We start from the raw sequence: 25859 nt of genomic DNA on the forward strand, positions 1-25859 counted from the left end.
ATGTAAATGCAAAATTATCTAAAATAAATAGCCTGTATTAAACAAAAATAGGCCTACGGGTTAATTTTGGTGTCAGTTAGTTTCTTAACAGACATACTAACATATGTAATGCGTTAATATCTCAACTGGGTATTTATCTCGACAGAATGTAGAGTTTTAAAACCGTGGCGGTCAAAATGACAAGAAATGTGTTAAGAAACGGGTTATGTATTTTAACACAACATCAAACTATATCGATATAAACGGTATTGTCTCATCCTATATTTAGTTTGAAAATATATCGATATAACTTAAAATGTACTGCTGTTTTTGACTCTGTGTATTTGACAGACAGTTACTCCAGTGTGGAATGCCAACGCTGAGAATTCTAGAATCGCCAACGATTCTAGAATTCTCAGGGTTCCATCCCTCCACAATATAAGTCCTTGCAAACCTGCCCTCTCACCATTTGATTGCTGGCTTGCCAAGCGTTTGTCAGTAACTGTGGACCAAGCGACTGTAAAGAATACTGCAAGGATGATCCAGTTTCAAGACCTGCAAAAGGTGGACGGACCAGGTAAAGCCTAAAGAACGTCGATCAGGGATATTGACAATCATTTAAGGAGTCTGAATAGTTGTAGGCGATAATCCATACTGTAGCGAATTCGCGGGGCAGCCCGGGAACCGCCGCAGCCGGGACCCGAGGCAACCGCCCGTGGTGCAGGCGACCCGGGTTAGCGACCTGACTGCGGCGGTTGGCGGTTCCCGGCTGGCCAACCCGAATTCGCTACAATGCTGTCAAATTATAACCAAGTGATCATCTCTGTGCCAAAGGCATGATTTGCTTTCTGAATAATTTGACCCAACGTTTATGTTCCCTCAAAAGTCTCTTTAATTATCTTGATTTTCAACATTTCACTTGACATCTCCATCCTCAATGTCTGCGAGTGAAATGCAGTGGAGGTGGGAATTTAAATATCCGCTTGTAGTAATCATGCATAAAGTAGATATGCTTTTTTTTTTAAATAGATGACAGTAATTACAATTTTTGATTAATAAAGTAGATATGTTTTTTTAAATAGGTGACAGTAATTATAATTATTGATTAATGTATAGAATAAAATGATATAAAAAATGACATGTTGCACGGATTGACGCAGGCGCCATGCTTCCTAAGTGTCCTGGGTTCATTCTGTGTACCGTCTGCATGTTCTTTCTATGTTCACAAGGGTTCTTTGGGTATTTCAGTTTACAACCACAGTCCCATATGCGTGCCAGGTGAACTGGAGGCTCTAAAATGCCTCCAAGTATGAAAATGAAGGTATCGACAGTAAATGAGTGAACAAAGGAATGAATAAATGAAAGAACAAATAAATTAACAGGTTGACTCAAGCTAAAAACAGCACCACTCATGCGTGTCACGGTGTGTCTCATGAAAACAATGTCACATCTACCTATATCACTGTGTCTCGTCAATAACCGTTCTCCTCTTGTGATCCAACAGGTTGTTCAATGAATCTGCACAACTGCGCTGCACCTGATTCCTCCTGCTCACAGACAGCAGAAATGGCACACAATCTGGCATGCTTCTTAGAGGAAAGAGAGGACTTGTATTACTCAGCATACCACAGCACTCCATGGAGCTCAGCGTTCAGGGACTTCCACCTGATGCAATGGAGAGAAAATATCCAAGATCACAGCTCCTTGGAGACCAAAATGGACGTCTCTACTAGTGGCCACACATCCAGGCTTGGTGGTGGAGCACTGTGCACTGACAGCCTCACCAGTCTTTTACACACAAGGCTTGGGATCAAGTTTTTTGAGGCAAATTCCGTATTTGGGAAAGATCTTACCAGCACTGGGACCAATTTGCATGTGGCTTCCCCGGTGCTGTGTGGAGCCACTCCGGACAACATCGACCTGCATCAATCGGTCGAGGGACATGATTTCACAAAATCACCACCGCTTGCAGGGATAAATCCCTCAGAGAAGTCCATGCATAGTGTAAAACAGTACCAACCACTGAAACGTGGCTGTGAAGACGGAGCTGTTTATATCAGGGTAAAGACTGCCTACAACATCTCCACCCCGTCTGACGCTCTCCCCTCAGGTCAAGGAGGCATCAAGAGGAAGCAAGACAGAGGTGATGCTGAGGAGAGCATGGAGAGTGTGCCTTGCTCTAAGAAAACCAAAAAGGCCAAAAGGAGCACCAGGAACTCAACGCCATCCAACAGAGGCACATCTCACATGCGGACCAGATCCAAAGCCAGGTGCTGTCAAGAGGGGGACTTGGATCCCGGCCTTTAAAATGCTGCGTCAACAAAAGACGACAGTGAGGAAGCCATGATAGCAAATGACTGGCTTCTCCTCCTCCATGTTAAAGACAATAAATATGTTCTTTTATTTTTCTGTGTCATCATTTTTAGTTTTAGTAGTAGTAGTAGTAGTAGATGTATTAGTGTTATTAGTTTTAGTGAAAGAATGACAATTTATTTCAAACATGTAAACAAGAAGGGTATAACATACAGATAATCCATTGCAAATAATCTGAAGTGATCAACAATTCCACACATCAAACTCAGCGAACAAATCTCCATATACATCAGATTATTTGTTACGTGTTTGAAAAGGAGTAGGAGGAAGTACACACTAATTTTTTCCTACCCCTTCTCATCTACTCTTAAGTTAATTCAGCTACTATACATTACAAAAAGGTATGAAAAAATACATATATAACAAATATATGAAAAAATAAATAAATATATATATATACTTGAAAAGAGATGTTGAAGTCTATGTGATGAGGAGATGCCCTTGTATCTAGAAAAAGAAACTGGTCACCCATATCAGCACACCAGTGGGAAGGATCACCAGCACTTCACCAATGGAACTTATCTCCATGCACTTAGAGACTAACAAGGGTGGTTATGAATATATCTTGGTTGTCATAGACCATTTCACCAGATTTGCCCAAGAGTATCTAATGAGAATCAAGTCTGGATGAACAGCTGCTGAAAGAATCTTCAACAATTTCATTCCCCATTTTGGATACCCAGCAAAGTTACACCATGATCAGGGCAGGGAGTTTGGGGGGGGGGGGGGACTGTTCAAAACACTACAAAAACTAACCAGAGTAAACCACTCCAGGACACCTTACCATTCTCAGGGTAATCCATCAGAACGTCTAAATCAAACCCAGCTTCAGAGGCTGAGAACCCTGCAAGAGAAAGAGAAGTACAATTGAAAAGAACACTTACCCCAGATCGTGCATGCGTATAATTGCACCAAACATGAAGCCACAGGCTTTTCACCAAACTACTTACTTACTGTATGGATGTCTCCTGCACCTACCTGTTGACCTGTTATTTTGTCTGTCCACAGAAGAGGAAGCAGACTCTCCCAGGGGTTATGCAGACAAACAGGAGAAGCAGATGAGAAGCGTATTGAACCACCTCTGAGAGTAGTCCACATTCCAGTGCTAGGGGCAAGAGATATTATGATCATCAACTGAAAGGGACCATCCTCCAGCCTGGTGATAGGGTCTTGGTCCAGAACATGGTTGAGGGGGGAGGTCCAAGGAAGCTAAATTCCTACTGGGAACAAAGAGTGTATGTAGTTTGAGAACAAGTGAATGATAGCCCCGTCTACAAGGTGTCCCAGAGACTGGTGGGAATAGAGTGTGGACCCTTCAAAGAAATCTCCTGCAGGCTGTCAATAACCTACCTGCTGACCCACCTCCACAGACAAAGACCACACAACCTAGAGAAAGGAGAGAACAAAACAGACATGTGAGAACACAAAACCAGAGAGAGCTATCTCTGAACAGTGATTCGAGAGACACAGACAAGGAAACTCCAAAGACACAGTAGTGGTTGAGAGCTCTGATACAAACAGAGACTTAAATGGAAATTGTAAGATCTGCTTGCCAGCCTGGGAAAATGCAGCCCGCATTTCAACTGCAGAAGGGCCTGAACAACCTAGAAGCATTTTACCTGCAAGGGAGGCAAGACAAGAGCCCACACACAAGGGGTGTGTGTGTGTGTGTGTGTAGTGTAACGTGTACAAATAAGTAGATACTAACGGGTCGGACCCTTTAGTCGACTGGTTAACGTTGTCGCCCACGGTGCGGAATACACGAGTTCGCGTCCCGGCTGTGACGGTCCGGCCGGGCTGCCCCCCGAATTCGTTACAATATTAACTACATCCCACTGAAACCCACTAGCTAGCACTGGAATGAGGGGAGAAGTTGTGATCTTCAGTTTATGCTATTGCTGGCATCAATGGAGAGTTATAGATTCAGTAGTAACACATAACATTCTAAATATCATTCAGTACCACAGTACTCACTTGGCTTACAGTAGTTTTGATGGCGACTGAACGACTAAATGTCTTCTTGCTGACACACATCTCTGCAGGCTGATGTAGCATGTGAGGGTCTGAGGCTCGATACGCTCCTCGTGTCAGACAACTTTGAGTTTCAAGCAGTTAACAGCAGAGCTGCTGTATTACGTATGTTACTGAAACAAACGGTTTTGGAAAAGATATATCATACTCTTAGATCATGTGCAGTATGATACTATCGTGCATTCATTTGTTGCTGAAGCAATTTTACACAAATATAATGGGATTTTTTTGTATTTAATTGTTATATTTTGGTGGTTTGGTGGTTTTGGTCACGGTGGTTTTGCCAAAACACCTGAAATCTTTTCCAACTTAAAGTCAAAATAAGGCAAAATCTTACATCAAACAACAAGACTTGACAAGTGTCAGTCAAAATATAATCAAATCAACCAATAACTATCCCTCACCAACAATACATTCATCGTCTACATGACACTGGTTACTCAACATGTCTTTGAATTGAGTTCAGTCTGTACATTTTATCAGAACTCTAATTATGCCTATGTAATCGTGCAATGTGATTTAAATTCCTGTTTTTATGAAGATTTTAAAATTAGACTTTACAATTCAGCCCCAAACAAAAAAAAAAGAAAAAGAAGCGGCTAATGTTGGATAGCTTTACCTTGTCTCTATAACCAAACAGGCCTGATGATGAAGACACAGTTAATGGCATCCCTCCATCAAATGAAACGCTGCCCAGCCTTCATGTTTGGTCCAGATTTATTTATTATGATGGGCCTCATCATGGTTAATCCCCCATTCTCTGTAGGCCTGATGTGTTGTGTGTGAATGAGTGTCTCTGAAAGAAGGGGAGTGAGTCTAGTTTAGCTATTGTCTGGATGTCTACATCGTAGATGTAAGCAGGGTTTCTCTGGAGGATCTGCCCTCATCTCTGCAAACATGAGAGCTTTTTAAATTATACTCACACTGCACACACACACACACACACGCACACACACACACACACGGGCCATAATGGATCTGTTATCAAGATGGACACACTAATCTGGTTGGAAACTTTATGTCCACTGAGGTGAACCATCTCACCGGCATATAGACCACGAAAGTCCTTTGATGAGAGTCTGTAATTTATGGGCACACGTATGACCACCAATTTCAAGAATCAAATTTTCTTTATTCTTAATTACTCAGCCATCAAGGTTGGTGTAGACACTTATTATGGAGGTTGGGGGAAATTCTCACTGGTGTTGAAGTGGCTCAAATAAACTCCAAACAGAACGTGTTCTGCTTCACACCACTTTATTGCACTACAGTTTCACAACAAATCTATAAGTTTTATTTACTACAGGAAATAACATATCAGATATAATCTACGTCAGCACCCAGAGGTCTTCTACTCAGATTCAGTTGGCTGATGAGACAAAAGGAAAGGAAAGGAAAGTTTACTGTGCCTTGTAAATACAGTGTATTAATTCATATGATTTCCAATGACTGTATAATAGATAGGGATAAAAACACCCTAAACACACTCAAGTAAAAAAGAATATACTGTAATATGTTGTATCACAGTGGTTCAATCTGGTGACTCAGTTTATCATTTCAGAGGATCTAAGATGTGGGAGAGATACGTGCACCCGCTATTAATGATCCCTTTTTGAATCTAACTCATGTCTTTATGCCATCAAATTCATAAATCTCTAAAGCAACTGAGTCAAAACCATGTCTGTACTATTGACATTATTTGATCAACAATCACCTTTCCAAAATCTCTAGTTTTGGCTCTCATCTTGTTGACCTGGGACTCGGCGATGTCGGCCCGCTCCCCCGCCTCTTCCAGCTCATGCTGCACCTTCCTCAGCTTAGCCAGTTGGACATTGGCTTGCTCCTCCTGCGCAAATCAACTTACAGTGAAAACAAATTCATACATCCAATTGTTTTTTTTTTCTTCTGAAATCAAAATGAAATATGAAAATCTTACAGCCTCCTCAGTCTGACGTTTGTAGGACTTGACTTTCAGTTGCAGCTTGTCCACTAAATCCTGGAGCCTCAAGATAGTCTTCTTGTCCTCCTCCGTCTGGTAGCTCAGCTCCTTGACTCTCCTCTCGTACTTGCGTATTCCCTTGATGGCATCAGCGCCTCTTTTCTGTTCGCCCTCCACTTCACCCTCCAGCTCGCGCACCTGCAGCAGTGGATCCGATACCCCAAAGCCAACTCCAGTTTGCTTTGTTTTTTTAAGATTTACTCAGGAGGATTTCCTACCAAACTAAAGGTTTTACTTAAGATAGAACTCCAACAGTGTTAGCAAAACCACCCAAAGACTTAGGAAGGTTGTGTGATGTGACTTTAAATGACAAAGAGGAAATTAAGGGTGCAGATAGGAGGCTGTTAGAGAAAATGTTGTTGGTAAGCATGTAGTTGGCTTTTTTAGTTGACATTAGCATTTAATGACATTTGTTTGAGTGTGGTTAAACATGAATGAAAAAAATCTAAATAGCTCAATGCTGACTTGTTAACTGTGCCAGCTGTCTTCTTCTTCTTTCGGCTTGTTCCCTGTTTCTCAGGGGTCACCAAAGCGGATTTTACAGTTTCCATTAGTACCCTATGAGGGCACAGCACCAATGGCACCCGTTGTTAACCTGGGCCTCGACCAACACCGTATGGATCCCCGACCGATCCAGTGTGGTCTTGTGAAACCGCATACTGATTTAACAAAATTTTACATCAGATGCCCTTCCTGACACAGCCACTAACACCATGGACAGGGGCACAGATAAAGCACTGGATGCCATCCCAGTATTTATGGTCCCCTTCTCCCTTGAACAGGCGCCCCGACCGACCAGAGGAGGCGCTAGTTCAGTGACTAGGACACATACCCACATCCGGCTTCCCACCCGCAGACACGACCAATTGTCTGTAGAGATGCCTGACCAAGCCTGAGGTAACACAGGGATTTGAACTGGTGATCCCCGTGTTGGTAGGCAATGGAATAGACTGCCACACCACCCGGACACCCTGGCCCAGGCAGTTTTAAGACAACAAAGCCTGATGTCCTTGACAGTAACCATTTGTGGATTAGTACACCAGTTCATTGTCTGAGTTCTGGTTTTTGTGTGCGTGCTCAGCTCTGAGTATTGCACAAAAAATGGTCACATTATATTCAGTTTGTCAATAAATGCACAATTATATGTTAATCACACATAAAAGGTTGAGGTACCCGAGCCTCCAGTTTCTGAAGCTGCTTCTTTCCTCCCTTCAAAGCCAGATTCTCAGCCTCATCCAGACGGTGCTGCAGATCCTTCACTGAGGCCTCCAGGTTCTTCTTCATCCTCTCCAGGTGACCACAAGTGTCCTGCTCCTTCTTCAGCTCCTCAGCCATCATGGCCGCCTGCATGTACACAGTGAAGCTACAGCATGACAGTATGGGAACAATGGCCTGGTTTGCTATAGAGCGCTAGATAGCATTAGCATATTGAACTGTTTCACTACGTTTATCCTTATATTGCAAATTCTATCATGATTTCAACTAAAATACTGCTCCTCATCAAAATACACGTATCCCTTGCATACCCTATAATACATAGGCAACAAATCAGTGTAAGGTACAAATGTGATCACCAGCTTTAAATTTCAGATAGCCTTGACAACTCAGATGAGTTCTTTGAACAACTTTGCATTGTATCAACCTGAAGTGAGTGCATGAAGAACAGGAATTTACCCTTTCCAATTGCCCCTAGGCATTGGGCTAATGTAAATGAAACCCTTACTTCAGTTCTCACTGTGATTTACAACTAGAGACTTTATTATCAGGTAGAAATGTTGAAGTAAATGTCTGATATTAGCCCCTTCTGAAATGGAGATAGCCTGAATAGTTGTGTTTGAGTTGGAGATAAAAAAAAATGGATTGGAGCAAAGTAGTTTGCACACACAAATTGAAAACTGCAAAATAAGTCAACATCATTGAGGTCCTTGTACCTTCTCATGCCCACCCTGTTCCATAAAGCAAATGGAGGATTCAGAGTAAAAGGTTTAAACAGATGGTTGATATTGGTGCTTTTTGGCACCTGTTGTACATCATCCCATCCTGGAAGAGGGATCTTTCTTCCCAGTGCTTTCCCTGAGGTTCCTGCCAATCTTTTTCTTTCTGATTTTTTTTTTTTTTTTGTGGAGTTTTTCCTCATCCGCATCAAGAGTCTAGCAGCAGAGGATGTCCTCTACCGAGACTGTAATTGTGATTCAGAGCTATGTTGATAAACTTGACTGAACATCTCATGAGTAAAATAAGGACCATAACTTTGTGGTATTTACATCAGTGATAGCCTTCTTGGCCTTTTCCTCTGCATTGCGAGCCTCTTGGACTGCATCCTCCACTTCACCCTGAAGGTGACTGACATCCGCATCCAGCTTCTTCTTGGAGCTGAGGAGGCTAGTATTCTGCAACCAAATGAAGCCAGACAATCAGAAATACAAGTTGATTTACAAAATTGTCCTCATGAAGGTAAAATAGTGCAGTCGCAGAGCAGTACTATGATTAAGTTGTAGATGGCCTCAGAGGAAAGGCTTTTCAGTGATGCGGACCTGAGAGTGCAGCAGCCCCACTCTCTCACAGGCGTCCGTCAGCTCCTGTTCGGCCATTCTGCGGCTCCTCTCAGTCTGCTCCACAGCCGCCCTGAGCTCCTCGATCTCTGCCTGCATCAGAGCACTCCTACGCTCCGTTATGGCCACCTGCTCCTTCAGGTCCTCCTGGCTATGTAGCGCCTCATCCAGATGAATGGTTTGTTCCTGTCAAAAAAGAGAGCAGTAATGATAGACAGGTCTAACCTTTGCTGACAAAGTTTAATATCAAAATAAAAATTCAGGGGTGGAGGTAGGCTTGGTGGATGGATAAAGCTGGGTGTCATCCACGTAGCAGTGAAATTGAATGCCAGATTTCCTGAAAATGTGGCCAAGAGATAGTAGGTAAATAATAAATAGGATGAGTCCCAATACAGAGCCAAGGGGAACACCAGTAGTAACAGGAAAAGGACTGAGATCTCAAATTTTTAAGTTGGACAAACTGAGTGCAGCCAGAGACATGATCTAAACCAGCCAAAGTTATTCCAATGGAAGCTAATCTTTCTAGGAGGATGTTATGTGAGATGGTATCGAAGGCTGCGCTCAGATCAAGGAGGACAAGTATGGTTAAGAGCCCAGAGTCAGCTGCCATCAAAAGATCATTAGTGATTTTCACCAAGGCTTTCTCCGTGCTCTGCATGGAGCGAAAACCAGACTGAAATTGTTCAAACAGATTGTTCTTAGTCAAGTCAGCGTGTACTTGAGATGCGACTGTTCTTTCAAGTGTTTTAGAAAGAAATGGTAAATTTGAGATTGGGCGAAAATTATTCAAATGTTTGCACCAGATGTCTTGAGTATTGGAGTTATTGCAGCTGTTTTGAGAGATAAGGGAACATGACCAGAGGTCAGGGAGGAATGTATGATATCAGTTATTAAAGAGGATAGAGAAGGTAGACAGGCTTTTACTAAATGAGTAGGAAGGGGGTCTAACTGACAATAGAATTAGAATAGAAGTAACTGGGACTATTACAGACTCTGCACTGCACAAGGGAGAAAAGAACAGCAATGGACAAGAACACTATCTGATCACTCTGATCATTCAAACAGAAGTGCACAGGTGAGGAAACTAAATTATCCTGATTTTTAATGGTAACAGAGGATGCAATTGTAAATGTTGGAGGTTTGATGGGTACTGCTCACTTAAAGGACACCGCTGTAAAAGCATTAGTCTCATTTTGTTTGTTTTCTTCTTACCTTGAGGTGTACTTGGACATTCCTCAGCTGCTTCTGGGCTTCTGTTGCCTGCCGGTTGGCGTGGCTCAGCTGGATCTCCATCTCATTGAGATCGGTCTCCATCTTCTTCCTGATTCTCATGGCATCGTTCCTGCTGCGTATCTCAGAGTCTAATGCTGACTGCATGGTTTCGACAACACGCTGGTAGTTGCGCTTCATCTGCTCTATCTCCTCCTCCTTCTCTGCCAGCCTACGGTCTACTTCCCCTTTCACCTGGGTGAGCTCCAACTGGATGCGAAGAATTTTGGATTCCTCGTGTTCCAAAGAAGCCTGAAATAAAGATAAAAAAGAAAATGTAGGAAAAAAATCCCAGGTATTTTATAATAATTTAGGAGAAAAATTCAAATGATAACGTCTTTAGGTGTGACCAAACTAACCTCAGCCTCCTCTAAAGCAGATTGGATCTCTGTCTTCTCATTCTCAGTTTGTTTTTTACTCTTCTCAAGCTCATGGATGGCTTTGCCATTCTCCCCAAGTTGTTCAGTCAGATCAGAAATTTCCTCTAAAAAAAAGTAAAACAAAAAAAGGTTTTTTTTGGATCTTTTCCCCCTTTTTCTCCCAATTGTACTTGGCCAATGATCCCACTCTTCCAAGCCATCCCGATCTCTGCTCCACCCCCTCTGCCCATCCAGGAGGGCTGCAAACTACCACATGCCTCCTCCGATACATGTGGAGTCACCAGCCGCTTCTTTTCACCTGACAGTGAGGAGTTTCGCCAGGGGGATGTAGCATGTGGGAGGATCAGACTACTCCCCCCAGTTCCCCCTCCCCCCCGAACAGGCACCCCGACCAACCAGAGGAGGTGCTAGTGCAGCGACGAGGATGCATACCTACATCCGGCCTCCCACCCAGAGACACAGCAATTGTGTCTGTAGGGATGCCCAAGCAAGCCGGGGGTAACATGGGTACTCAAGCCGCTGATTCCCACATTGGTAGGTAACGGAATAGACCGCCACACCACCCGGACGCCCGTAAAAAAAAAGTACATTTTTAGAACATTTGTTAAATCACAGGTCAAACCCATCACTATAAAACAATATTTACATACAGTATGTTAATCCCAATGATGTTAGTCAGTTAAATAAGAATTGCTACAAGAGCTATTGTTAGGCGGCATTTTTAAGAAGAAACAAAACCTGGATCTGATCCATGGTCAACAAAATTGAAAAATGTAGACACTTTAACGAGTGTCCACTTAAACTACAGTAGGTCCTGTATAGCAAAAAACATGACTAACTGTTCTTTCAGGTTAACTACCTTTCTTTCATTTTCAGAACTCCTAAGGAGTGATTCATCTCTATGCACAGCTTCATCCATGGCCTCATGTCCATAGAGTCTGTTTCCTATCTGCACTTCCAGGAGTTATTTCTTGGTGGCATCATCAAATGTGCCTTTGCCATCTTGGTTTTAGTTTCAGGGGTTTCAGGCTCATGTTCATGACTGAACTATCCCAGTTTCGTCAGAATATATGTGTGTGAATCCTGTTAGGTAAATTTTACTTTTAATAAAAAGGATATTAGATACATACGTTGCAAATTCTTATTTTCTCGTTTGAGACCCTCTAGATGATCCAAAGCTTCCTCATAAGAGTTTTTTATTTTGAAAAGCTCGGTGCTGAGGGAACGAGACTCTTTCTGTAAACCCTCCAGCTCAGCCTGGCTCTCCTCGTACTTCTGCTTCCACTCAGCAAGAATCTAAGGCAGATTCAAAAATATGTTTGCAGAAATGCAGTTGCATTCATTGCTGTTTGTTATGTGTGCATTTGGGGAATGAAATGTTCATGCTATCACTCTTACCTTATCAAAGTTTCTCTGCTTTTTATCCAGGACAGATGCTTGTGTATTTGCCTTTTCCACCTCAGCCATGAGGTCGTCCACCTCGCTCTGCAGCCGCTGCTTGGTCTTCTCCAAGGATGAACACTTAGTGTTCACTGCCTCAATGGCCTCCTCAGCCTCCTGCAAACGCTGAGCCAGTTTCTTCCTACGGAAAACAATATTTTTTTTTATTATTAGGATTGATAAAACAGCTTATATCATTTATTGTGAAATTATTTTTTAGGTCTTAGTAATCAAAATAATGGTATCGTTAAAGCAGAAATCTGCAAATTTTCTCCATTAAGAAATCGCAGACAAACACTGGTGCAACAGCAAACACATATGTGTTGGAAACAACTCCAGGAGGAAAAAAGATTGAAATGTGATGCTTCTGTTGGACAAACATCCCATATTTCTGTAGAGAACTGTTATGATATACTTCAGTGTAGGTTGTAATACACAAGACTGCCTATATTAGCTTTTTGTCCAAGGATGGCATTTTTTCAAGGTGGTCTATTTCTCTCTGGCTCCTACATTGGACTAAATGACAACAATGTCTTCAATAACATTAAATTTCTGTTCAACACAATCAACAAATTGTCATCACATTTCAAATGGATAAAATGATAACATATTAATGGAGAAAAGTTGCAGACAGCAGCCTTTTTCCCCCTCCTTTTCTCCCCAATTTTATCTGTCCAATTACCCCACTCTTCCAAGCTGTCCAGGTCGCTGCTCCACCCTCTCTGCCGATCTGGAGAGGGCTGCAGACTACCACATGCCTCCTCGGATACATGTGGAGTCACCAGCCGCTTCGTTTCACCTGACAGTGAGGAGTTTCACCAGGGGGAAGTAGCGCTTGGGAGGATCACGCTATTCCTCCTAGTTCCCCCTCCCCCTTGAACAGGTGCCCCGACCAACCAGAGGAGGCGCTAGTGCAGTGACTAGGACACATACACCTACATCCGGCTTCCCACCCACAGACACAGCATATTGTGTCTGTGCCTGACCAAGCCGGAGGTAACACGAGGGTTCAAACCGGGGATCCCTATGTTGGTAGGCAACGGAAGGACAGCAGCTTTAATGGGGAATCTCACTTTGCTTCCTCCAGTTCATCGGTGCGCTGGATGGCATCGGTCTCATATTTGGCTCTCCATTGGGCCACCTCACTGTTAGCTTTGGACATGCCTCTCTGGAGCTCAGCCTTTGCCTCCTGCTCCTCCTCAAACTGTTCCCTCAGCAGGTCGCAGTCATGGCGAGCAGATTGGAGGGCATGGGCAAGAGCATTCTTGGCCTATTTTGAAGGCATTTTATAAAGGTCAACTTTCTAATGCCAGATGTGGTTCATGCAGCAAACACTGACAGAGGTTTGATGGGTATGTAAGGCAATTGTACTTTATATATAGGGGAAAAACACATCACATTAAAATTAAATTTATCAGCAATTATTGAAGGTTTCTCACTGTTATGGCTTAAGGAATAAAATAATGAAACAGACCTTTGTGTCTTCCTCAGCCTGCCTCTTCAGTTCCTCAATTTGTTGAGTGAATGCAAGCTTAGCCCTTGACATTTGAGAAAGTATTGTATCTTTCTCCTCAAGAGAACGCGACATCTCACCTGAAATAAAAAATCACAAAAGCGATAGTAATAAAAATCTGTTTTAAACTTTTAATCTGGGTCTTTTGACTAGAAATTATATTGAATTTTCCATTCCTTACCATTATCAGTCTGAAGTCGTGCCCTTTGAGCATTGATTTCATTGATCAGACAAATGTGCTCATCGTGTTTTGTCTTGTATTCACTAAGCTGGTCCTCTAGAGAGCGACACAGTTTCTCATAATTCGCCTGGTGAACAAAATTCTTAGTTATATCTATGACAAACAGAATAATTTCCTAGGTATGACCTCATGTACTTGTTTACCTCACCTTTCCCTTGGTTATGACCTCTATGTTGCTTGAGAGGTCGTCGGTCTCCATCTTGTATTCACTCTTCTCTTTCTCCAGCTTCTGTTTCACCCGCTGCAGGTTGTCGATCTGCTCTCCAAGCTCGGCCACAGTGTCGGCATGTTTCTTCCTCAGAGTCGCTGCCGTGGCTTCGTTATGGAGAGTCGACTCCTCAAGGTCTCGTCTGAGTTTCTGAAACTCAGCCTCTCGCTTTTTGTTCATCTCGATCTGCGAGGCAGTGGCCCCTCCGGCCTCCTCTAGTCTCTCACTGATCTCCTCCAGCTCCCTGGAGAGATCAGCTCTCTGTTTCTCCACCTTGGCCCTGGCAAGACGCTCGGCCTCAATCTCTTCCTCTAGCTCTTCGATCCGAGCCTGAATTGTGTAATGTGAAACAGGAGATGATTTCCCTTCATTTGCAGTAAGTACATTTTCTAAATAAAAATCGAAATAATCTCGAAATAAATTTCAAAAATCCAACCGTTCAACAATTGTTTTAGGCATACCTGAAGCTCCTTGATCTTCTTCTGCGATTGTACAGCCATACTATGTGCATCCTCGATTTTTGCTACTAATGAGCTGAATTCAAAGTCTTTCCTGTCATGTAAAACCATGTTGTTTGAGTAGAGCATAGTGAACAAAGTAGCCATCAGTATTCACTGGTAAAATGCTGTACCCACACATACTTTTTAAGGCGATCCTCCAGCTGCTGCTTGTCGTTGTCTAGATCCATTATGGACTCTTGTGATAGTTTCAGATCACCTTCAAGCTTTCTTTTGGCTCGCTCTATATCCATCCGGATCTTTTTTTCTTGCTCCAGAGAACCCTCAAGCTAGCATGTTGGAAAGCAAATTTATAGTCAAAGGACAAAGTACTACATGCTAAGATTTTGATACGGTAATACTCACATCATCCACTTGTTGTTCCAGCTTGACCTTGGCTTTGGTCAGAGAGTTGGCCTTGTCTTCCTCTGCCTGTAGGTCATCCAGTGTCCTTTGGTGGGCCTCTTGGAGGGCCGCCTTCTCCTTAGATAATTTGGCAATGATGTCATCTTGAGTCGACATTTCCTCTGTCAGATTCTTCACCTGGGTGTGCAAACAAACCTACCACATGAGTAAAAGAAATCTTTGACTTTCAGATTTTCAAGAAAAAAAACAAAAAAACAACCAAGAACCTTATTTTCTGTGGCATGTTTCTCCTTCTCCACTTTGGCCAAGGTAAGTTCCAGGTCATCAATGTCCTTCTTCAGCTCAGAGCACTCATCCTCCAGCTTCCTCTTCTTAGTGGTCAGCTCAGCGTTCACTTCCTCCTCATCCTCCAGTCTCTCACTTAGCTCTTTGGCTTTGGCCTCCAGCTGGATCTTGTTCTTTATCAGTCCCTCGCACCGCTCCTCAGCATCTGCCAGGCCCTCACTTTCCTATTTCACAACAATATGAAGCCATGAATCGTATTACATCTGACATTAACATCTGCTATCCGTTAACCTCCACTGCCACTATGGCAATTGTTGTAGTTGTTGTTATTGATGAAGTCACCTTTATATATTATCAATGCCATTCTTTTTTTTTTTGTGGCTTTTCCCCTTTTTTTCTCCCCAACTGTTCCTGGTCAATTACCCCATTCTTCCGAGCTGTCCCGGTCGCTGCTCCTCGGTCACTGCTGATCCGAGAAGGGCTGCAGACTACCATGTCTCCTCCGATACATGTGGAGTCGCCAGCTACTTCCTTTCACCTGACACTGAGGAGTTTCGCCAGGGGGACGTAGCGCGTGGGCGGATCATGCTATCCCCCCAGTTCCCCCTCCCCCTCGAACAGATACCCCTAGTGACCAGAGGAGGTGCTAGTGCAGTGACCAGGACACATACCCACATCCAGCTTCCAACCCAGACACGGCCAATTGTGTCTGTAGGGATGTCCGACCAAGCCGGAGGTAACACGGGGATTTGAACCAGAGATCCCCGTGTTGGTAGGCAACGGAATAGATCGCTACTCTACCTGGACGCCCCCCAATCAATGCCATTTTTGAGGCGGTAACATCCGGTGTCATGTTTTAGCTGTTATTGTTTAATTATTTTGTCACTGTTATATGTTGCTATCATGCATGTAAGACATTTCTGCAAGGTTTACTAAAGTAGTAAAGCATTCACTGATTCAATTTGAGGTGGCAATGACGGTATCAGAAATAAGAGTTTTAAACCATTTTTTATGTACTTACAGACTGAACCTGCAGAAGCAAATCATTTTTCTCCTGAAGCAGGGAAACCATTTTGGCTTCCAGCTCCCTCCTTTTGGTTTCAGCTTTGCCTAGATCATCCTTACACTTCGCAAATTCCACTTTCATAGTGGCCATCTCCTTCTCAGTTTCCGCACTCCTTAGGAGGGGTTTGAGCTTGAAGTACAGCTTCATCCATGGCCAATGTTTCACATTCATGAAGGAGCGGATGTTGTACTGAACAATGTAGATGGATTCTCTGTAAAGTCATTGGTACAGTTGTTAGTTCTTGGACTTCAGGGCAAATGCAAAACTTCAATGGTCCAGATGAACGTTGTATGTATGTCAATCAGAAACACACCTAAATGTCTTCATCCTGCATCTTTTGTGCATTTGTGCAAACTTTTCTTTTGTCGCATAGCAGAACTAAATTGGAATATCTTAATACAAGACTCAAGTGTCTCTTAATTTATCAGTTACCAGATCATTTACTGTGACAATGAAGAGCTACAACCAGTACATAAACTGATCTTATCAAATCCTTTCATCCTTCAGTGGATGAAACTAAAGCACAGAGTAGGACATCTAGGTACTATGGCTACATCTATAGACTTCAGCCTTCAATGTCCACCAAGTACCTTCTCTCCATCATTTTCTGGAACTCCCTCCTCTGGAGGAAGCCTCGGCACAAGGCTTGAGTAATAGTGATGAGAGAGGCCAGTTTCTCATCCCTCATCTCCTCTAACAGACCCAAGAGTCCTGCTTTGAAGAACACCTGCAGAAACGACAAAAACAGAAAAGATGGGGTCACTGTAGGGACATTAACTCTAGAATTCATGGAATCTACAACAGTAAAAGCAAGTCCGTGACAGTATTAGCCACGTGATTACCTTGGTGTGCCCAAATTTGTACTGATTGTGGTCCACATCAATTGAGCCCAGTAACTTCTCTGCGGCTTTTTTGTTGTCAATAAACTGGCCATCAGGGATCACACTGGCATTCAGTACTTTGTACCTAGAATAAAAGTATATCCAAGTATTTCCTTTTCTTCTTTTTTAAAATATACCTCACAAAAAGTTTTGAATCTTTCTACCTTTGCTTGAAGTCCCCATACAGTATTCTACTTGGGAAGCCCTTTCTGCAGATTCGGATTCCTTCCAACACGCCGTTGCATCGCAGCTGATGAATGACCAAATGGTTCTCCATGACCCCTAAGGACAGCCAAGGATACACTATAATCAAGCTGCTGGGAAATACTTGACTTATACTGAGTGTTAATATGTTATTGAAATACCTGGAGTTTTGGTCTCATTTGGAATCAGACATCTTACGAAATGAGGATGGGTGCTGCGCAGATTTGTCATCAGCTTTCCCAGGTTTTCCTGTAAGTAATCATTGACATAATCTCTACGTAATTTGATATCAGCGCTGGTGTTAAAATGGTTAATCGTTCCTGATAAAATATTCTTGTAAATTAGTATTCAATATCTTGGTTACCCTGAAGAGGGCCGACACTGTTTGGAAGGATGAGCCCTTCTTCTTTGCTGTTTTCTTACCAGCAACGCCAGTACTTTCTAAAAGACCAAACATTATCATCGATGGAAATTTATATGTCTGTAACTGAGAACTGTGAAATGTATAATTTGCGAGAATGACCCCTGACTTCCACCTGTCTTGGTGTCCTTACCGTCAGATGAAGAGTAACTAGAGTAGAGGAATGACAGCAGCTTCAGGCCAGCTTTCTGGTAGAGCTGAACTACGGTTTCATTCAGAGGATCCTTGTTCTTGTCCAGCCAGCCGGTGATGCTGTAGTCTACCGTGCCAGCATAGTGCACCAGGGAGAAGTGAGCCTCGGCCTTGCCTTTGACAGGCTTGGGCTTCTGAAAGTTGTTTGATTTCCCAAGATGCTGGTCATACAGCTTGTTCTTGAATGTGGTGTCTGAAGCCTTGGGGAACATACACTCCTCTTCAAGAATGGAGAAAATGCCCATCGGCTGTCGGAGGACATAGAATAAAGAATATTCAGCAACTGAACAAAGCAATCCTTGTATTCTTTTCTGTATTTAATCTGCACTGTAAAAAGTCTGTATCAACTAACCTTTTCAATGAGCTCTATACATGCAGCCAAGTCCATTCCAAAGTCAATGAACGTCCATTCTATACCTTCCTTCTTATACTCCTCTTGCTCCAGTACAAACATGTGGTGGTTGAAAAACTGTTGCAGTTTCTCATTGGTGAAGTTGATACACAGCTGTTCCAGACTGTTATACTGCAGATGAAACCATTCAGAACTTTATCTTATGACCGGTTTTAATATACATTTCAGCGAACTCATTGTTTGAATTGAAACTTACATCGAAAATCTCAAACCCAGCAATATCCAAGACGCCTATGAAGAATTGCCTCGGCTGCTTGGTATCTAACATCTGGTTAATGCGAATGACCATCCACAGGAACATTTTCTCGTAGACGGACTTGGCCAAAGCGCCAATGGAATTGTAGACCTACAAAAGGTCAAGTTCCAATGAGTTATATTGATGTTTAGAAAACAACACTTAAAAAAAAAAATTGTTACAACTGCAGTGTTGCACGTAGATAAGCACATAATAATCCCCTAATGAGAATCCCTTAAAGACAGTCTGATACATTCAACACTTACCTTGTATTTACTTGGAGGCACTCATGGAGCTTTTCTGGACTCTAATGCTCCTTTTTTAAAAACAGAGCTCTGCTCATGTTTAATGAGCATGTCGGCTATAAAATGAAAATTGCAGGAGACTGCAAGCTAGATTGATGGCAAATAAATACAAACTCTTCATGGCATACTGAAAGACTTTATGTCCCAGTTTCAGATGGTGGTGAATGATACTTGACTGGCTTTTTTGAAAAATGAAAAATGAAAGCCACTTTATTTGACATTGTATTCTTACAAAGAATTGTAGTCTTGTATTTAATTGCACTGCCTCGGCAATACATATACTAAAATTGGAACGATACAGAGAAGATTAGCATGGCCCCTATGCAAGGATGACACGTAAATTCATGAAGCGTTCCCCATTTTTGGTGGCACAGTGGTTAGTGCTGTCACCTCGCAGCAAGAAGGTCCCAGGTTCAAACCCTGGGGTTGCCCAACCTTGGGGGACATCCCAGGTCATCCTCTGTGTGGAGTTTGCATGTTCTCCCTGTGTCTACGGTGGGTTTTCTCCAGGTGCTCTGGTTTCCCCCACCATCAAAAGAAACATGCATGTTAGGGTTAATCCTCCTCTCTCTGCCCCTGACCGAGGCAATGGGAAAAGAACTGGAGTTGGTCCTCGGGTGCTGCATGAAGGCGGCAGCCCACTGCTCCTAGCTACACACGTCACAGCTAGGATGGGTTCATTTGCAGTAACCGAATTTCCCCAAGGGGATTAATAAAGGAAACTTAATAATAACTTAATTCTTACAGTGAATTTGTTTTCTGCATTTAACCCATCCTATTGTATATGAGCAGTGGGCAGCTGAAGTGCCCGGGGACCAACTCTCGTTCTCTTTCTATTGCCTTGGTCAGGGGCACAGACAGGAGTATTAACCCTAACATGCATGTCTTTTGATGGTGGGAGGAAACCCAGCCACCCGGAGGAAACCCACGCAGTCACGGGGAGAACATGCAAACTCCACACAGAAATAACCTCGGACGGCCTGGGGTTAAAACCCAGGACCTTCTTGCTTGTGAGGCAACAGTGCTAACCGCTGGGCACCGTGGCATGCCTTTTCTCTGATGTTGTATCAAAGAACTGGCATAACTCCATGGTCTTGTTTAGGCAACAGACCCAGACATTAGGATCAGTTACAGCACTGAAGCCTCTATGGAGAAGAAGAGTGTGAAGATTTTATTTCATGCTTTTAGTGCGTGCGTGCGTGCGTGTGTGTGTGCATGCGCACGTGAATGTGTCTCATGTGAGCTTCTCCAAGGGCTCCTGTAATAATGTGCCTGACAACTTTTTAAACTAATTGTTTACGGAGAGGGCGGCACGGTGGCACCGTGGTTAGCGCTATTGCCTCACAGCGAGAAGATCCGGGTTCAAACCCCGGGGTTGTCCAACCTTGGTGGTCATCCCAGGTCATCCTCTGTGTGGAGTTTGCATCTTCTCCCCATGTCTATGTGGGTTTCCTGCGGGTGCTCCGGTTTCCTCCCACAGTCCAAAGACATGCAGGTCAGGTGAATTGGCCATACTAAATTGTCCCTAGGTGTGAATGTGTCGGCAGCCTGTCCAGGGTGTCTCCCCACCTGCCGCCCAATGACTGCTGGGATCAGCTCCAGCATCCCACCACCCCAATTGGGATAAGCGGCTTGGATAATGGATGGATGGATCGATGTTTACGGAGAATTTTACCCATGCTAAATAACTATCATCTGGCATTCTGCCCTCCAGTTTTAAGCATCCAGCGGTCCAAACACAGCCATGCCCCCTACCCCTTACCCTAACCAAGCTGTATATCTTGTCTTACCATTGCCAAAAAGAAAAGCCACATATAATATGTACCTGCTGCACAGTCTGTCCTTTGGTCACATACTCATTCCCAACCTTCACTCTCGGGTAGCACAAGGACTTAAGCAGGTCAGCAGAGTTTAGGCCCATGAGGTAAGCTGCCTTGTCAGCCACTATGACATAGAAATAGTAAATAGAAAATAAATTAGGTATATTCTACTCATATCGTATCCATTTACGACACAAGGAATAGGAGAGCCGAGCAAAAAAAACGCGGTTCATACAAACCCTCTGTGCCGTCTGGCTCTGCCTGCTCCTCTCTCTGCTTCTGTTTGAACCTCATGTTCCCATAATGCAACACAGCACCAGTTAGCTTGTATATGCCAATCTTCTCCTCTCCGGTAAAGCCTAGGACGTCAACGGCACTCTGAAAGGACGTCATCAGAGGGCTAGGTTAAGTCCCACGACACATTTACTGGGATTTGAAAGAAAACGGATAATTGGCCTTACATCGGTGGCCATCAGTTCCTCGCTGTCATCAATACTAGCCACACTGATTTCCCCTTGGCTTATAAATGGGTAGTCGTAAGGGTTGGTGGAGATGAGAAGAGTCTCTACAATGGGGAAAAAAAACATACATTAGTCTAATGTGTGCCTAGTTATTAAGAAAAACTCCGCATGCCACTTCCATTTCAACATATTTATTAGATTACATCACAGCTGCACCGGTTTGAGTTTCCTTTCGAGAAGATGGGGACACAAAACCATTAGACCCAGTGTTGCCTCATATTCTTACCTATCAGCTCAGGCTTTTTGTTGGACATGATCTGGTAGAAGATATGATAGCTCCTCTCAGCAACCAGCTGAAACGTTACTCTGGATTTTTCCAGCAGGTCTACCAAAAAGAAAGAGATGGCATATCGGAAGGGGTCTAAGAATAAAAGAGAAACCAAACTTTCGCTGCTCTTCTGGTTAAACTTACAAGTTTCAATGTCAGCGGAAGCCAGCTTTCCTGTAGTTGCAAAGTGAATTCTTATGAATTTGCCCTGAAAAGAAAAAAAAAAGAAGCAGTAATCCCAATAAATAAACAAACAAGCAAACAAGCAAACAAACAAACAAACAAACAAACAAATAGAAATCAGTCATTTCAAACATTAAGAGGATAAAGCAGCGTAATACAATTTCATCATCTTTTTCACTCACAAAACGAGAGGAGTTATCATTTCGGACTGTCTTGGCATTTCCAAAGGCTTCCAGCAATGGGTTGGCAGAAATGATCTGGTCCTCCAGAGTCCCCTACAACAACATAGGAGACAGACTGAAATACTGAAAACGTACATAAGGTGGAAAAACTGCTCATTTTGAAAGTAAATAGGTGAATGAATTATTGTGTTGGTCAGCTAGACCAGTTAGATGAGTTGATTTTCTTATAGGAGACTTTTTTTGGGGGGGGGGGGCTTTTTCTCCCCAACTGTACCCAGCCAATTACTCCACTCTTCCGAGCTGTCCCGGTCACTGCTCCACCTCCTCTGCCGGTCCGGGGAGGGCTGCAGACTACCACATGCCTTCTCCGATACATGTGAGTTGCCTGCCATTTCTTTTCACCTGACAGTGAGGAGTTTCGCCAGGGGGATGTAGCACGTGGGAGGATCATGCTATTCCCCCCAGTTCCCCCTCCCCCCCAAACAGGCGCCCCAACTGACCAGAGGAGGCGCTAGTGGAATGACCAAGATACATACACACATCTGGCTTCCCACCTGCAGACATGGCCAATCGTGTCATCTGTAGGGATGCCTAACCAAGCCGGAGGTAACACGGGATTCGAACCGGCGATCCCCATGTTGGTAGGCAACAGAATAGACTGCCACCCCCAAGGAGACTTTTTTTTTTTAGCCTCTCGACTTCATTGCAAAATGTCATCACACAATGCACAGCTCTGTTTTTCTTATTTTGAGAGTATGGGAAGACTATGAGGCCACCTTCATTTTGCCCGAGGCAGCAGCGTCTTTCTTTCTGTCCCCCGATACGGCGATTGTCGCAAAGTATTGGATGACACGTTTGGTGTTCACAGTCTTGCCTGCACCAGATTCTCCACTGGGGAACAGACAGGCACACGCCACAACATATTTACTCCGTAACTCATTGAAAATATCAAAAAAGGACTGTAATTTTATTTTCATTTTATTAGCTTACGTGATAAGGATAGACTGATTCTCTCTATCTAAAAGGAAAAAAAAAAGAGACATAATTTGAAGTCATCATGTATCACTCAAGAATCATACAGTAGAATCACACAGTACCCTCAATGGCCAGCATGTTTGGGAGCAGAGCAGCATCTCAACAATGAAGCACATCAAGTCGAAAGAGAGAAACAGGCTGACAGATGAAACTTTGTTCCAGCTCATGCAGACTGGATGCACAAACATCGACATTGACATTCAGTCTATTGTACACCAGCAGGAGAGGCCACAAGTATCTCATTAAGACAGAACGTTATACTGATCCACCTGTGGGCGAGTTTCAATGGCTTTCAGTGGCTTCATCAGTGTATGAATGTGTGTGTGAATGGGTGGATGTGAGGCATCCGAGGTAAAAACGCACTTTGACTGGTCAGTACACTAGAGAAGCGCTATATAAAAGGCAGTCCATTTACCATTTACAGACAGCCGGAGAAGACTTACCAGTAAGCATGAATTGATAGGCATTGTCAGAGATGGAGAAGATGTGTGGTGGAGCCTCTTGGCGCTTTTTGCCCCTGTAGGCCACCACGACCTCCTGCTTATACACTGGGAGACACTTGTACGGGTTTACCGTGACGCAGAACAGCCCAGAGTAGGTCTAAAGTAACAATACACCTCATCAGTACATCTGGCTCTCAACCAAATGGCTAATACAACGATAACGGACAACACAGCTGCAACGTCACACATCACCAACGAATAAGAGAAGCTGACGTGCCTTTTTAAAAAAATTTTTTTTTATTAAAGGTGATCAGAGGGTCTTTGACATTGTCCGAAAGTGATTATCATTAAGAACGTGCCGTGTCACTCACATAGATCATCCAGGCCGCATAACGCTCTTTGAGGTTATACAACACGGAAGCCTCGTTGAGGTGGGTCATCATGGCCATGTCCTCAATCTTGTCGAACTTCGGTGGGTTCATAGGAAAGACTTGGTCATCCTTCACCATTAGCACCTGTAGTCAAGATGCAGGAATGAAACACAGCTAGCATTAGTTCACACGAGTTATGATTATATGGTAAAATACCTTAAAACATAACAATATTATATCAAAAAGATATTTAACTAGTTAACATAAGCTCTCTCTGTTAATATTAACAACATCTAAGCAGATAGTATCCCCCCTTACCAGGTAACTTACCTGTCCAGCATCTGTTTTAACAGTGACTTTGCCCCCCTCTTTGCCTTGGAGAGTGCCTTTGGCATACAGCTCCTTTGGATCAACCACAAACACCGCTGTCTTGGCATCAAACGGCCTGTTCTGGGCTTCAATCCTCTCTCGTTCAGGTTTCCTCAGGTATGGGGCAGCCTCCCCAAAGACCGCCATTTCAGCATCAGAACTCATGTCTTCAACAAACCCCGGAGGGGACTGAAGATTACAGGATTTAAGGTTAGCACCGTGTTTGTGATTTCGAATATAATGACGTGTGTGTTAACCGATGGGACCCGTTTTTTTATCATCAAAATAAACTCTTACCTCCCCTGGACAGCAAAGCTCTTTTGCCTCAGAATACCTCTGGGTGAAGCGTGTCGAAACTCCGCTATTTCAGTGCAAGCGTATTAAAGTCAGCCATGCAATGCTTGAAAAGAGTGATGTGCTCACCGTCCCACGTTCCAGTGGAAAAATGTAGAAGGCTTTGACCCTTACTCCTTTTTATAGTGTCCCCCTCGGTGCTTTGGAGGAGATGTGGCGAACCCCCTATATTTAGGTCAAGCCTCTAATAAGTGTGGGTGGAGATGAGATTGGTATGTGATTTTACGCAGAGCTTTTGTTATAAATCCTTGGCATGAAGTTACTGCGGCCCGAGAAGAGAATTGGGCTGGCGAGAGATGCCAAAGGAGAGATGACCTCTGCCAGAGAGAACTCAATGGCCTGGACACTCGTGGATGCTGCAATGCTGCAAGTATGCAGAGATGGAGTCAGTATCATAGGATGTCTTCTATTGTTAGTATGGTATCTTTATTGCTCTCTGTAGGATTATTTTCAGCACAGTGTTGTACATTTATAATAAAAGATATACATGCAGTCTATCCTGGGCACTACCAACCTGCAGATATTGTTCATTCTTTGTTTGGATGCCTTATATGTAAATACTCAGATATCTACACTTGTGGAGACCAAGTCTGCAGCTTCTTGTTCATGAACCTCAAGGTGATCGGGGCTGAATTTAATGAACAGGTCTTTACATGTGTTTATGTGTACCTGTGTCAAGAGAACCTTCACGTGAATCCAAATTATGTAAATATTGTTACCAAGGAAAATGTCTTGGCCTAGTCGGCTTATTGGCTGTTTTGAAATATAACGAAATGAATCTTTGACCCCTGTGATTGCTATGATAAGCTTATAAATAAAAGCAAGGCTGATGACTCCCTCAATAGAAATTCCTCCAGGATCGGGGAGGGGGCTTTAGAGATTACAGGGGACTAATTGTCATGTCAGACATTTGGAGTCCTCTCTCACCTCCTGTCAGCATCTCCCCAATAATCACCATCGAGGGACACTGTAGGACATTACAGTACATTACTGGCTATTAGAGGCACATGCATGAGGCAAAGGCAGAAGTACCATGAGAAAGAACAATAATAGACACTTCATTAATAGAAATGCTCCCATTTTCACCTAACTTAAATGCTGACGAATTACACCAAGAATATAAAATCAATACCAAAACTGCATTTAAAAAAATTAACGCCACTGCTTTGTACAAATACAAGTGTTCCTATCTGGCCAGATTGAAGTGAAAAGAGGCCTTCAAACTGTCACTTGGCCTTACATCAGTGTGATGAGAGGGAGGTTGGAGGGCTATAAACTGACAAGAGTGGTGATAAATCACGACAAGCAGCCTATGAACCGGCAGCTTACTATGCCTCCACCTTAAACAGGGACTATTAAAGTCACTTCATCAAAATTATAATGAAGATTGGCAGTTATAACAATTTTCATGGGGCTGTCTTCAGGAAAGACTTGTCTGTTGTTGCTGTAGGATGGTGGTGCCAG

General features: G+C 43.3%; 1 protein-coding gene and 1 non-coding gene across 2 annotated transcripts; one reads left to right on the forward strand and one right to left on the reverse strand.

Annotated features, from left to right (window-relative positions):
• Positions 1–3163: 3163 nt before the first annotated feature.
• On the reverse strand, positions 3164–24293 carry LOC130127175 (myosin-1-like). Its single transcript, XM_056296747.1, has 39 exons — positions 24003–24293; positions 23673–23816; positions 23302–23458; positions 22814–22841; positions 22600–22714; positions 21824–21916; positions 21603–21666; positions 21417–21515; positions 21131–21234; positions 20909–21047; positions 20675–20793; positions 18506–18655; positions 18250–18420; positions 17839–18145; positions 17649–17725; positions 17446–17533; positions 17245–17362; positions 17042–17165; positions 16790–16926; positions 16155–16410; positions 15115–15357; positions 14849–15025; positions 14627–14772; positions 14447–14537; positions 13926–14315; positions 13718–13844; positions 13498–13616; positions 13097–13293; positions 11982–12165; positions 11714–11879; positions 10563–10687; positions 10147–10455; positions 8917–9120; positions 8647–8772; positions 7556–7726; positions 6320–6520; positions 6071–6229; positions 3703–3738; positions 3164–3196 (listed from the first exon to the last, which is right to left on the reverse strand). The coding sequence occupies exons 1-39, from the start codon at positions 24204–24206 to the stop codon at positions 3164–3166; spliced, it is 5898 nt and encodes a 1965-aa protein (XP_056152722.1). The 5' UTR covers positions 24207–24293.
• Positions 19108–19213, forward strand: LOC130128113 (U6 spliceosomal RNA). The gene has a single exon (XR_008811883.1). It is a non-coding gene; the product is annotated as a U6 spliceosomal RNA (small nuclear RNA).
• Positions 24294–25859: the final 1566 nt, after the last annotated feature.

The sequence above is a fragment of the Lampris incognitus genome, chromosome 17 (assembly GCF_029633865.1).
Source record: "Lampris incognitus isolate fLamInc1 chromosome 17, fLamInc1.hap2, whole genome shotgun sequence".
NCBI lineage: Eukaryota > Metazoa > Chordata > Actinopteri > Lampriformes > Lampridae > Lampris > Lampris incognitus.

Coding starts and splice junctions, on each gene's coding strand:
- LOC130127175 (XM_056296747.1), bottom strand. CDS start 24,206: ATGAGTTCTGATGCTGAAATGGCGGTCTTTGGGGAGGCTGCCCCATAC. Junction 23,459..23,672: donor ATGCGGCCTGGATGATCTAT/GTGAGTGACACG, acceptor TTGTTACTTTAG/ACCTACTCTGGGCTGTTCTG. Junction 10,688..11,713: donor AGAAAATAAGAATTTGCAAC/GTATGTATCTAA, acceptor ACTTTTTTTTAG/AGGAAATTTCTGATCTGACT.